The 13,019-nt window shown below is 43.2% G+C and overlaps 2 protein-coding genes across 2 annotated transcripts in view; one reads left to right on the top strand and one right to left on the bottom strand.

Annotated features, from left to right (window-relative positions):
- thap4 (THAP domain containing 4) overlaps positions 1-3,959 on the top strand; it is a 33,423-nt gene extending 29,464 nt beyond the window's left edge. The window contains exon 5 of the mRNA XM_078409933.1: positions 2,431-3,959. Coding sequence (XP_078266059.1) covers positions 2,431-2,547 — 117 coding nt within the window. The 3' untranslated portion in view covers positions 2,548-3,959. The remainder of the gene's footprint in view (positions 1-2,430) is intronic.
- Positions 3,960-5,443: 1,484 nt separating this feature from the next.
- LOC144599573 (bcl-2-related ovarian killer protein-like) overlaps positions 5,444-13,019 on the bottom strand; it is a 44,408-nt gene continuing 36,832 nt past the window's right edge. The window contains exon 5 of the mRNA XM_078410614.1: positions 5,444-9,193. Coding sequence (XP_078266740.1) covers positions 9,068-9,193 — 126 coding nt within the window. The 3' untranslated portion in view covers positions 5,444-9,067. The remainder of the gene's footprint in view (positions 9,194-13,019) is intronic.

The following is a 13,019-nucleotide window of genomic DNA, read 5'->3' on the forward strand; positions in this document are numbered from 1 at the left end:
AAGGCCAGGCCCTACTGTCGGACACCACCTCATATCTACCCCTTGACCATGACCTCATAGACCAACATGAGGCCACCATTTTCCAGACCATTACAGATCTGATCACCTATGGCCATCTTCCCTCCACAATCTCCAACCTTAGAGTTCCCAGTCCCATACTGCCTGTTTCTATCTCACTCACAAAAACCAGAAGCAGGACTGACCCTTTCTTTCTGTCTGCTCCTGTCCCACAGAACTCGTCTCCAAATACCTCTATTCTATCTCGTCCCACTCCCCCATCCAGACCCTTCCAACTAACATTCGAGGCACCTCACTTGCTCTTTAACAGTTCACTAACTTTCAGTTCTTAGGTCTCCGGGGCCCTCGGTTCTTCCTTGCACAGAGATGCAATCAGTTCCCCTCTACCAACTCTCTCCTCCATCTCACGGAACGTGGCCACACCCTCAACAACCTCTCTTTTGACTCCTCCAACTTTCTTCATCAAAGGTACTCACACGGGCCCCAGCTATGCCTGCCATTTTATTGGTTATGTCAAGCACTCCATGTTCCAAACATACACTGTCACCATCCCCAAACTGTTTCTCTGATACATCGACAACTGCATCGGGGCTGCCTCCTGCGCTCGTGCAGAACATTGATTTTATCAACTTTACCACTAACTCCCACTCTGCCCTCAAATTCACGGATTATGTCTGAAACCTCTCTCCCCTTTTCCAATCGCTCTGTCTATATCACAGGGGACAGAGTAACACTGGCGTCTACTAGAAACCCACAGTTATCTGGACTCTCCCTCCTCCCACCCTGTCTCTTGCAAAGACACCATCACCTACTCTCATTTTCTCTTTCTCCGCCACATCTGCTCCCAAGATGAGGCTTTCCACTCAATAAGATGTCCTTTTACTGTAATAAACTTGGTTTCCCACCTGCTGTTGTAGATGGATCCCTATCCCACATCTCTTCTGTGTCCCGTACTTCTGTTTTCACTTCCCCTCTCCCCGGGCGGGACAAGGTTAGAATTCCCTTGGTCCTTGCCTTTAATCCCATCATCTTCCGCTTCCAACATAACATTCTCTGCCATTTCCACCTCCTTCAACATGATCCTGCCACTAGTCACATCTTCCCATCCCCAGCCCATTCCGCTTTCTGTAGGGACCGCTCCCTCCTCAACTGCTTAGTTCACTCGTCCCTACCCACCCAAATCATCCCCTCCCCAGATACTTTCCCTTGCATCCACAGTAGTAATATTGCCTTAGTGGTTGAACCCTTCAGTATGTCCTCTGAGTGCTACTGTGACATTCTCCATGATTAGTAACGCAAACTCATCAGTCACCCATTCGTCCGTCCTATCTTCCCAACCCTACCTGACACCAGTAGTAATTGGGAGATTGCTACCCTTGATGCCCTACATTTTAACCTTTTGCCTAACCCTATATTCACTCAACAGAACATCATCCCTTTGCGTAATTTATGCCATCATGCACAATAATTTCTAACAGCTCCCCCTCCCTGAGTAGAACGTTCTCCGGTCGTTCATGGGTGTCATGGACCTGGCTAGAGGGAAGCAGCACGTGATCCTCAAGCCCTGCTTGTGGCCACAGAATCTCCTGTCTGTCCCCCTACCTAATGAGTCTCGTATCATAATCACTCTGTCTGCCTTACCCTTCCCTGGGGAACTGGCCCTTGATAAATGTATTTTCTACCTTAAAACCTTGACTACTTGTAACTCGGTGGAAATGCCTGCATGCTGTCTCCCACATGCATGTGAATAAACAGCTTGCATCTCAAATCCAGATCCAATAAGTCTTGACTTTGTTGTTATGTAACACTCTACTTAGTTGAACACCTCGTACATTAAAGCAGAATTCTGAGTTAAGGTTCCCCAAAATGGAACTGAGTTGACCTCAGCAGTTTAGTTCCACAATGTATTTAACATTAACAATTCATGATTTTGAAATGTAGCTGTTATTGTCATGGCAAAGGTAACTGAAAGATAGAGATAAAGTTCAGAATTGTTATGATGGTGGGTTCATCTTTTAGTTCTGGTCAAAACACAAAGTGCTGGAGTAACTCAGCACGTCAGGCAGCATCTGTGATTTTCATTTATTACAGAATAGCTTTTGATTGCTGTATTTTAGCAAGAAACAAATGTTCTTCAATCTTTATTTTTATTGTATTCTTGCAGTTCTCAACCTTTAAAAGAAAAACAAATTGTTGGAGGAACTTAGTAGGTCAGGCAGCATCTGTGGAAGGGCCTGTTTTGGATCAGGACCCTTCTTCTAACTGATAGAGTCGAGATCCAATAGCTGGTAAAAAAAAAAGGGGTGAGGGGAAGGTGTGAAGCAGAGGTAAAGGGTAGGGATGGGGTACTACATCTGCAGTTTCTTGTGTCTCCTGTCAACGTCTTTCCTTGATTTGTGTTTTTACTTTCAGATTTCACGGACATTCAGACTCGTAAAGGACGGGAAGTTGGAGCAAACCGTTTTCATGGCAACTGATAATCAACCTCTATTGCAGCATCTCCATATAACCTACACACACTGTACCTAACTGTATATTATGTATCATGTTTACAAGATACAACTGCAGCCTCATTGTGCTAAACTTGAGGACTTAAGGTGGCAGTAGCAGATTTTACTTTTGGAGATTGGTAATTGATTGTTTGACCATAACGCTCTGTTCAGTAGAAATAGCAAACTGTTCTTTGTGTTCCTTTTTCAAAATATAGGAATGTTTCATGTATTAGCACATCATCCTTGAGCAGGGACAGGCTTTGAAAGATTGCAGCAGCCTTCCATTGACTTGGTGGCTAGTTGCAACAAGCAAGGATATCTGGCCAATGTTTTTGTTTTATCTTCCAGGACAAATAAGATTTGTGTTCCTTTCATTGACTAGTTAAAAATCAGGTGATCTAGAGATAATTTGGAAATATCTGGCAGTCCCATGCTGCTAGATCCCATCTCACACTCTAAAGAGAGCTTCAATAGATGTTTCTTCTGGCCTCTATCTTGAGTCTGTGTTTCAAGTCCCATACAGCATCTCCAAATGAGGAATTTGTATTGCAATCAACGTACTCGTGCTTAGCAACTAAACTCCACTGCCCCCCAAACATCTACTCTAGGCTGAATGTATTATTAGCATCATATTAAATTCTCTAACAGAGACTACCTCAGTCTTACCAAGCAGAATGATGATGAAGTTGTTCTCATCTCAGTACTGAATGGTTCTGTGACTAAGGCCCCTGCCATCCTAGCCAGAGGAAACACCATCACTAATACACCCACTGAACCTCATAAGATGTTTAATGAAATCACCTCTCCTAAACTCTGGAGAGTGTGAAGTCAATCTGCTTAATTTTCCTTCATAGGACAATTTCACTGCTCTTCTAGACACCAGTGTCACTTATTCCGGGAATCAACCTGGTGTATCTTTTGCTGCACACCCTCTAGCAGTATGATTTCCATCCACGTGTAGGGAGACCAGACCTGCACACAAGAGTCCAAGTGCAGTTTTCAGCAAGACGCTATAAGGAGGTGATCTTTTGAGGAAACCAGCTCACTGATGCATCATTTACTGCAAACTTGACGCTGGCACCGAGACACTACACACCGTCCTGGCGTGTCCTTTGCAGGCACAGAATCTCCTCATCTGCCCTGCTAACTATTGAGTCTCCTATCACAACACTTTGACTTAATTCTTCCGTGCTGAGCCTGAAACCAGTCACAGTGCCACAGACTGCTACTGCTGCCCTCTGAAAGGTCATCCCCCCCCCCCCCCCCCCCCATATCCACCCACCCACAGTAGCCAAAGAAGTATACCTGCTACATCTGCAGTTTTATTTTTCTTCTTTTTCTTTTCGAATAATGGATTATTCTTGGTAAATGGACCCTTGATCGTGCCCTATCAGTGTTTGCCAGATTCAAATGATAGATACCAGGGCTAAAAGCTTTACATTTATTAAAGTGGATTGCATTGATCTGGTTATACCGTATTCCTTTTGTCTTTTGAGTTTAGAAGCTTGAAGATTAGTGTGAAGTATTTAAGATGACAAATGGATTGGTGGTACAGATAGAAGGGGTGATGGGGGGAATCTGGATCACAGGTATAAATGCTACATTTGGAGCCTAGACTTTCCAGCAATGAATGGAAATATTTCTCTATAGCCTGGATTTCAGTGCCTCAAAAGTCTGTCAGTGCTGAATCAAGGCAGAGGCCAATAGTGGGTGAAAACATGGAACAGAGATTGGTAAGTGTGTGACGAACATTCATCTAAAGTCTTTGTGGTAGTTTTGGAGCAACCCAGAGTGAAAGTCCAATTCAACATGATAATGGATAATTTTCAGATTGGCAATCAGTAACCAGTGGAGTGTCACAGGGATTGTTCTGGGGCTTTACCTATCATCCATGTTAATAATGTTTGTGGATGGGCTAAGTGTACTGTAGTCAGATTTACCAATATCATAAAAATAGGTGCAGTTAGTATGGATAGGATTAAATGATAGGATTAAATGAGTGGCCAAAAGGTGGCATTTGAAGTATTGCACAGCATGAAATTATTCATGTTGGAAGGAAGAATGAAAAAGCAAATTATTATTTAAACGAAGCAGAATTCCAAAATTGTGCAGTATAAAGGGATCTATGGCTCCTTGTATATGAAGCACAAAACTGGCATGCAGGGATAGGGGAAAGGCCAATTGAATGTAGTCCCTTACTGCAAGTGGCATGCGGTTTAAAAGTAGGGAACTGGGGTCCCAATGTGTGAGCGGGAACATAGAAATCAGCATCAGGTGAGAGACACTGACCCACTGGAATTTCAAAATGGTCCGATATTGAATTATCGGAATTTATTGTGGTCGGTAACAGGAAATGAAACCATTTCCTATCACTCTGCCGTTGAATTTTATATATTGACAGTTCCCAAATCCAGTTTCTTTTGGTTTGGAATATCTGATGTGGGGGCTACATCAGAAACAGAACATTCAACTGAACAAAAGTTTAACATCTGGAATAGTCCGGTGGACTTCATGGCCACAGGCATTGGATTCTCCAGGTCACCTTCACAGATCATTCGTTTAAATTATCCTCCTGGCAAGAGGCAATGTTGGTTACAGTTCCACATTATCATCCTATTCCTGCTGGGTTCCTTCAGGCCATCATATTAATGGCTCACCAGACTAGGTGTTTGGGGCACTTTCAGGAGGAATTTACAAATCTTATTTGAAAATCGGGATAGCTTTACCTAAATGGAGAATCTGCAGCAATCCTCTTGCCAGACGAAGGCAGAACAGCACCTGGAACGCAAGCAGGGAGGTCCTTCAAGGTCAGTGGGCCCATGACGCTCCCTGCACTTACCTGCTATAATGGAAAGTATTCCTCAGATGCCAGCCAGTGTAAGGGCAACCAATGGTTTACTTTTGCTACATATTTGTGGACTCAGGAGACATAGTAGTTTGATCAGTACTCTTTATTAATAAAGTCAATATTACCCCAATTCACGTAGCACTTATGGGTTGGGTACAAGAATACAGATAAAACACAACATGGATTTTAAACCTGATTAGTCACAGAAACAATCCAAAGACAGTTCTTAAAGTTTACCAGTGTTACATGAATTATGGATAGTTAAGATATAGTTAATATGTAAGGATAATATGTACATACATTGGTTGAGCTCTGTTTTAGATTTGTTTTTGACTCAGTTAACCCTGTACTTACTGCCCCAACTGCTAAGATTGTTCCTCCCAGTTTCAACTTGACTCCTATACCATTTCACAAGCTTGACTTGCCAGAACCTGGTGTCCCACCCAGAAGTCAACAGATTTCCAGCATTAGGCTGTGTATGCAAGGCCTGGTGTGAGTGCATTTTATGTTAACCCCGGCTAAAACCTAATGCAAGGTTAAAACAATTAATTCCCAGATCAAAGCTTTGATGCATAGTTTTCTTGCATATTGTAAGAAATATATTCTTAAACAGGTCTTTTATTCGTGGTGAATCTACATTGATTGTTCTAAAAGTGCATGTACTATTAATAGCTTGCATTGTCTCATTCTTTTTGTATATTAACGTATTTGTAAAGAAAATTGATGACCAGCTTTAGCCTGAACACAACTGATAATGTACTGCTTATTGTCTTTACATACATGCACTATACAGTTACAGCTGTCTTTTGCATTGTTTCCAGAATTTTATTCTACAGATTTCACTGACTTGAATGTTATTTTATTTCATTTTCCAGGGTGTGGGCATCACTGGCAACGCCAGTACTTTGTTCTTCCCTAAATGGTGATGATCTTATTGTGAACTTTGTCCCACGCTGTTAATTGGGGTAGGAGTTATAGGTTTTCAATCAGTGATACTGAAAGCATCAACATTATGTGTGACTTGGAAGGAAGCTGTAAATGTTGGTGTTCCAATGTCCCTCCTGCTGAGGTCATGGGTTTGGAAGGTGCTGTCCAACCCCTCTCGAGTAACTGCTGAATATTTAGTAGATGGCATACCCTGCAGACAAATATACACCTGTGGTGAACAGTGCCAACATAACACGCTGCTTTGTCCAGGGTGATGTTAAGCTTCTTGTGTGTTGTTGGAGTTGTCCTCACTAGGAAAGCATTTATTCTGCTCGACTTGTGCCCTGTAAATGATGGAAAGATTTTGGGGTGTCACTTGACACAGAATACCCAGGCTCCGGGGACAGATTCAGTTGTGTTCCTGAAAAAAGTTGAATGGGGGGAATTTGGCAGTGGTAATACATTGAATATCAAGGGTAGATGGTTAGACTCTCTACTGTTGAAGATGGCTGTGGGGCATAAACGTCAGATTATGCCTGATTGTTGTCCATGTCCTTCTCAAGGTTTGGAATCATTTGAAAATTGGGCAATCATTAGTGAACTTCCTTACTTCTGATCTTGTGGCAGTCATTGATGAAGCAGCTAAAAATGGATTGGATTGAGGATAGTGCCCCAAGGAACCCCTTCAGTAATGCTCTGGGGCTGGGATGAGTGACCCCCAGCAACCACAGCCTTCCATTGTATGAGATTTAATTCCGACCACTGAAATGTTTCCCCTTTGGGTCCATTGACTTCAGTTGTGCCAGGTCTCCTTTATCAGTCCAAAGCTGCCTTGACATCAAGGATCGCCACTTCTACCTCAGCCGTTGAACTCAAATCTTTGATTCCCTATAATTGAGTGAGACCAGGATGTCCCCCTTCAAGTTCTTTCAGATTTTAAAGAGGACATATTTATATTTTTTGAGTCAATTGTGTGGTTACGGCCTATTTCAAGTCTGTGCTGCTACTTAGTTAAATAATTACAATGTACTAAACATAATGGATTTTTTTTCCATGGAGAACTGTTTGAGAGAGCTCAAGGTCCTTCTCTGAATGACCATCCTGGACATGTGCATGGATTTTATATACGTCCCACTTTCTTTCGGGAGACAAAATCATTCCATTGCTGCCTTCACTGATAAATTGGAACTAAATCTTTATTTTCTCCATGTAGATTACGTCAGCCTCCCCATTATAATGCTTAAGGGCACAAGTTCAGAAACTCTGTGTTTCCATATTAGGCCATGGCCCTGATTTGAACAGGAGTAAGTAGGTAGGCTTGGAATTTCAGGCTGCTGTGTTGTTGGTATCAGTGCTTAAAATGAATATTGTTCCGGTGTGGTCAAGAAAGGGTTGCAGGAATCTTGGGGCCAGCGCGAGACCATTATCGTGGAGATTGGAGCAATGACACAGCCTAACTTGTCATTCAGGAAGTATATTTTAAAATCCCACATTCTCTCCTCGGGAACTCTGAGGCGCTACATGTTGATTTTGTTTATGAACATCACCATCTTTGGAGGAGTATCACAGACTTTCATGCCGAACAATAATCTTTCTGCAATAATCCATAGCCATAAGGCTGACATGCAGCAGAATTTCTGAACCCTGACAACCATGTAGGAAGCACACTGAGATTTTGTACGAGATCAGCGATCTGAGATTTTGTACGGAATGTCTACACAAAGTGTTAGAAATAATCAGCAGGTGAAGCACCACCTGTGGAGAGTAATCTGGAACTAACTCCTTTCCCTCTAGATGCTGCCGAGTGTGCTAAGTACTTACAGCTTCATGAGTGTCTTTTTCAGTTTTTTAGTTCTTCAGAGTCTCCATTCAACCCTGCGATCATTATTAACTTTGTATCGCGTAAATTAAAATGTGGCCCATGAAACAGGTATTTGTGAAGGCGATTTTAAAATATAAGGTAGAGTTGCTGCCTTACAGCAAATGCAGCGCCGGAGACCCGGGTTCGATCCCGACTAGGGGTGCTGTCTGTACAGAGTTTGTACGTTCTCCCGTGACCTGCGTGGATTTTCTCAGAGATCTTCACACTCCAAAGACGTACAGGTATGTCGGTAAATTGGTTTGGTCAATGTAAAAATTGTCCCTAGTGTGTTTAGGATAATGTTAATGTGCGGGATTGCTGGTTGGCACGGGCCCGGTGGGCCGAAGGGCCTGTTTCCACGCTGCATCTCTAAACTAAACTAACAGAAACTATTCTTTATGCAGCTAATAATATACTTTATACCATGAAATGGTCTCACCAAAATTTTGCCAACTGGTCTCTAATCTGAAGATTACTGTTCATTTTGCATTTAAATCAGCCTTAAATTGGATTTTTGTAGTACTAGCAAACTCATTGTTGTGCAGCTAATCTGTAGAATCCACGAGGAAGCCATAGAAATGGTGACTTAAAAAAATATATACCTCATTCATGGATATTGTTCATTTATTAATTAGGCTGCGAAAGTGGGTGTAAATATTTCATTTGCCGCAATCTCCTCCTATCTATCCTTCCTCCCCTTGTGTCCAGACATTTAGACAACATGGGACAATCTGTAGAATTCTAGTCTATTTATGTTTAGCTAAATGTTCCCCATTTGCCTGATCTCCCTGAATGGTTCATACTCCAGTCCAGCAACTCAGAAAATTTGTTCAGTCAAGACGGTATATTCAGGCACGCTGCGAGCTTTGTATCACATTAAGTACGGGAATTATATAAAGGACCACGTCAGCTCAGGCAGAATCATCGCTCTCGCAGGAGGAAGAAGCAGATTGCTTTGAGGAAGTGTCCACAGGTACAGATGGCAGAGATGAGCCAATGGTTGCGGATACTGGGTTCATTGTTAACCACAGATTTTGTAATGTCAGCCTAGGATTCAAACAGATAAGAATTATTTTGCACTACCTGACCAAATCCAGAGTTTTGACCAAAGCTTCTGAAATCTTGTGGAAAATATTTTATTCTGTCTCATTATGTACAATATGCTGTTTTTTTGTTTAAGCTTTGGATAATGAAATAATTTAATTGATGAATACAGTGCATTCAGAAAGTATTCAGACCCCTTCACTTTTTCCACATTTTGTTACGTTACAGCCTTATTTTTAAATGGATTAAATTCATTTTTATTATCATCAATCTACACACAGTACCCCAGAATGAAGAAGCAAAAACAGGTGTTTAGAAATGTTTGCAAAATAATTAAAAATAAATAACTGAAATATCACATTTACATAAGTATTCAGACTCTTTGCTCTGACACTCAAAATTGAGCTTAGGTTCATCCTGTTTCCATTGATTATTCTTGAGATGTTTCTACAACATGATTGGAGTCCACCAGTGGTAAATTAAATTGATTGGACATGATTTGGAAAGGCACACACCTGTCCATATAAGGTCCCACAGTTGACAGTGCATGTCAGAGCAAAAACCAAGCCATGAAGACGAAGGAATTGTCCGTAGACCTCCGAGACAGGATTGTGTTGAGACACAGATCTGGGGAAGGGTATAAAACAATTTCTGCAGCATTGCAGGCCCCGAAGAGCACAGTGGCCTCCGTCATTCTTAAAAGGAAGAACTTTGGAACCACCAGGACTCTTCATAAAGCTGGCTGCCCAGCCAAACTGAGCAATCGGGGAGAAGGGCCTTGGTCAGGGAGTTGACCAAGAACCCGATGGTCATTCTGACAGAGCTCCAGAGTTCCTCTGTGAAGATGGGAGAACCTTCCAGAAGGACAACTATATCTGCAGCACTTCACCAATCAGGCCTTTATGGTAGAGTGGCCAGACGGAAGCCAGTCATCAGTAAAAGGGACCTAAAGGACTCTCAGACCATGAGAAACACTATTCTCTGGTCTGATGAAACCGAGATTGAACTCTTTGGCCTGAATGCCAAGCGGCACCGCTCATCACCTGGCCAATGTCATACCTACGGTGAAGAATGGTGGTGGCAGCATCATGCTGTGGGGATGTTTTTCAGCGGCAGGGACTGGGAGACTAGTCAGGATCGAGGGAAAGATGAACTGAGCAAAGTACAGAGAGATCCTTGATGAAAACCTGCTCCAGAGCATTCTGGACCTCAGACTGGGGCGGAGGTTCACCTTCCAACAGGACAATGACCCTAAGCACACAGATAAGACAACGCAGGAGTGGCTTCATAATAAGTCTGTGAATGTCCTTGAGTGGCCCAGCCAGAGGACTTGAACCCAATCGAACATTTCTGGAGGGACCTGAAAATAGCTGTGCATCGACGCTCCCCATCCAACCTGACAAAGCTTGAGAGGATCTGCAGAGAAGAATGGGAGAAATTACCCAAATACAGGTGTGCCAAGCTTGTCGCGTCATACCCAAGAAGACTTGAGGCTGTAATCGCTGCCAAAGGTGCCTCAACAAAGTACTGAGTAAAGGGGCTGAATACTTATGTAAATATGATATTTCAGTTATTTATTTTGAATTACTTTGCAAAAATTTCTAAACACCTGTTTTCACTTTTTTATTATGGGGTATTGTGTGTAGATTGATGATAAAAAAAAGTATTTAATCCATTTAAAAATAAGGCTCTAACGTAACAAAATGTGGGAAAAGTGAAGGGGAATACTTTCTGAATGCACTGTATAAAACAGGTTTAAGATGATGACAAGGAATTGTACATGCTTACAAATTTCCAAAGTTCTACTCTACAGGTTTGTGTTAACAATAACTATAACTTACACAAAAAAAGTCACAAAGTGCTGGAGTAACTGAGCAGGTCAGATGGCATCTCTGGAGAACATAGATAGGTGACATTTCAGGTCAGGGCCCTTCTTCAGACTTGAAATGTCTCCTATCCATGTTCTCCAGAGATGCTGCCTGGCAACTACCCAGCACATTGTATCTTTTGTTATAAACCAGCGTTTGCAGTTGCTTGTTTCTACAGTAACTTACCAAAGGCATTTTACAAGAATATCATCAAACAAATTTTAGTGTGAAACCACATGAAACTTTCTGAAAGAGTGACCAAACAATTTGGGCAAAAAGGCAGGCATAAATTAATTAAAGGAATGAAGGTCCTTTTAGGGTAGCTAAGAGTTCAGCGTCTCGGAAGCTGTAGGTGCAAACACCAATGTTGCAACAATTAAATGCAAGAGGCTATATCAGAGTACTGAGGTACATCAAAGACTAACAAGGGAGGTAGTACTGAGCAGCAATTTATTGCCAATCTCTAACCTTGAGAAAGCAAATTTGATCCATCTTTGGATACAAAGTAATGTTGAGCCATTTCAAAAGGCAATTAAGAGTCAACTACTTCATTATAAGCCAGACCAGGCGAGGATAGCAAATTTCCTCCCCCGGAAGGCACGAGGGATCAAGAAGGGTGGCTTCTTATAATAGTCATTAGTTCCTACGGCAGAATGTATTTTATTTATCTATATACTAAAACTCTCATTTGTTTGTTTGTTCCTGACAACAATTTCTCAGAGAAAAAGTCGGAGAAAACATTGAGGAAAGCAGGGATGGTGGTGGGGGGGGGGGGTCTGGAACAGGCTGAGAGCCCAAGCCTTCTGTCCACCTCTGCCCAGCATCCTACTGGCGAACGTCCAGTCCCTGGAGAACAAGCTGGATGACCTCAGGGCGAGGATCGGATTCCAGCGGGACATAAAAGACTGCAACATCTTCTGTCTGACCGAGACATGGCTGGCCCCGCTGGTGCCGGATCAGGTGATCTGCCCAACAATAACTGGTGCAACCCTGGAAATATTAAGACGCTTTCTCGTTCAGACCTGGAGCATCTGACTATCTCGTGCCGTCCGCTTTACCTTCCCCGGGAGTTCAGCTCGGTGATCATCACAACCGTCTATATTCCACCGCACTATCGGCCCTACACGATGTGTTGTGTCGACACCAAAACAAGAACCCTGATGCGGCTGTGCTGGTGGCTGGAGATTTTAATAGGGCAAATCTCAAAAAGATCATGCCTAACTTCTGCCAACACATCACGTGTGTCACCAGGGGGGAAAGAACTTTGGACCACTGCTACACGCCATTCAGGAAAGGCTATAAGGCCGTTCCTCTCCCTCCTTTTGGAAAATCTGACCACGCTGCCATTTTCCTGCTGCCGGAGTATAAACAACGGATAGTACGGGAAACGACAGTGACGAGGGACGTAAAGCGGTGGTCTGACCATTCAGAGGCCATGCTGCACTGAGCGATGTCGACTGGAATATGTTCCAAGCAAGTTCCAGAGACGTCAGTGAGTTTGCGGAAGCGGTTACGGACTTCATTGCAACAATAGCCGATAACATCGTCCCCACGGTAAGGATTAGTATCTTTCCTAACCAAAAACCCTGGGTGGACAGGTCTATTTGAGTTGCCTTGAATGCTCGCACCACTGCTTACAACTCTGGCCTGGCATCCGGCAATATGGATGACTACAAGGTAGAGTCCTACCGACTGCGAAGGGCGGTGAAGGACGCAAAAAGGAGGTACAGGGACAGGATAGAGTCGCAGATGGAGCAGCAGGACAACAGGCGCCTTTGGCAGGGGCTACGGACTATAACTAGCTACCGGTGCAGCCCCCCCTCAACCGGAAGTGCCGGCATCTCCCTAGCTGATGACTTGAACTCCTTCTACGCACGATTTGAGACGGGCAACATTGCCCCTAGCTCGCCGTCTAAAAACAATACCACCAGCGTGCTGGCTAGCGAGGGTGGAGGGGGATC

Source organism: Rhinoraja longicauda, chromosome 13, assembly GCF_053455715.1.
Source record: "Rhinoraja longicauda isolate Sanriku21f chromosome 13, sRhiLon1.1, whole genome shotgun sequence".
Classification (NCBI taxonomy): domain Eukaryota; kingdom Metazoa; phylum Chordata; class Chondrichthyes; order Rajiformes; family Arhynchobatidae; genus Rhinoraja; species Rhinoraja longicauda.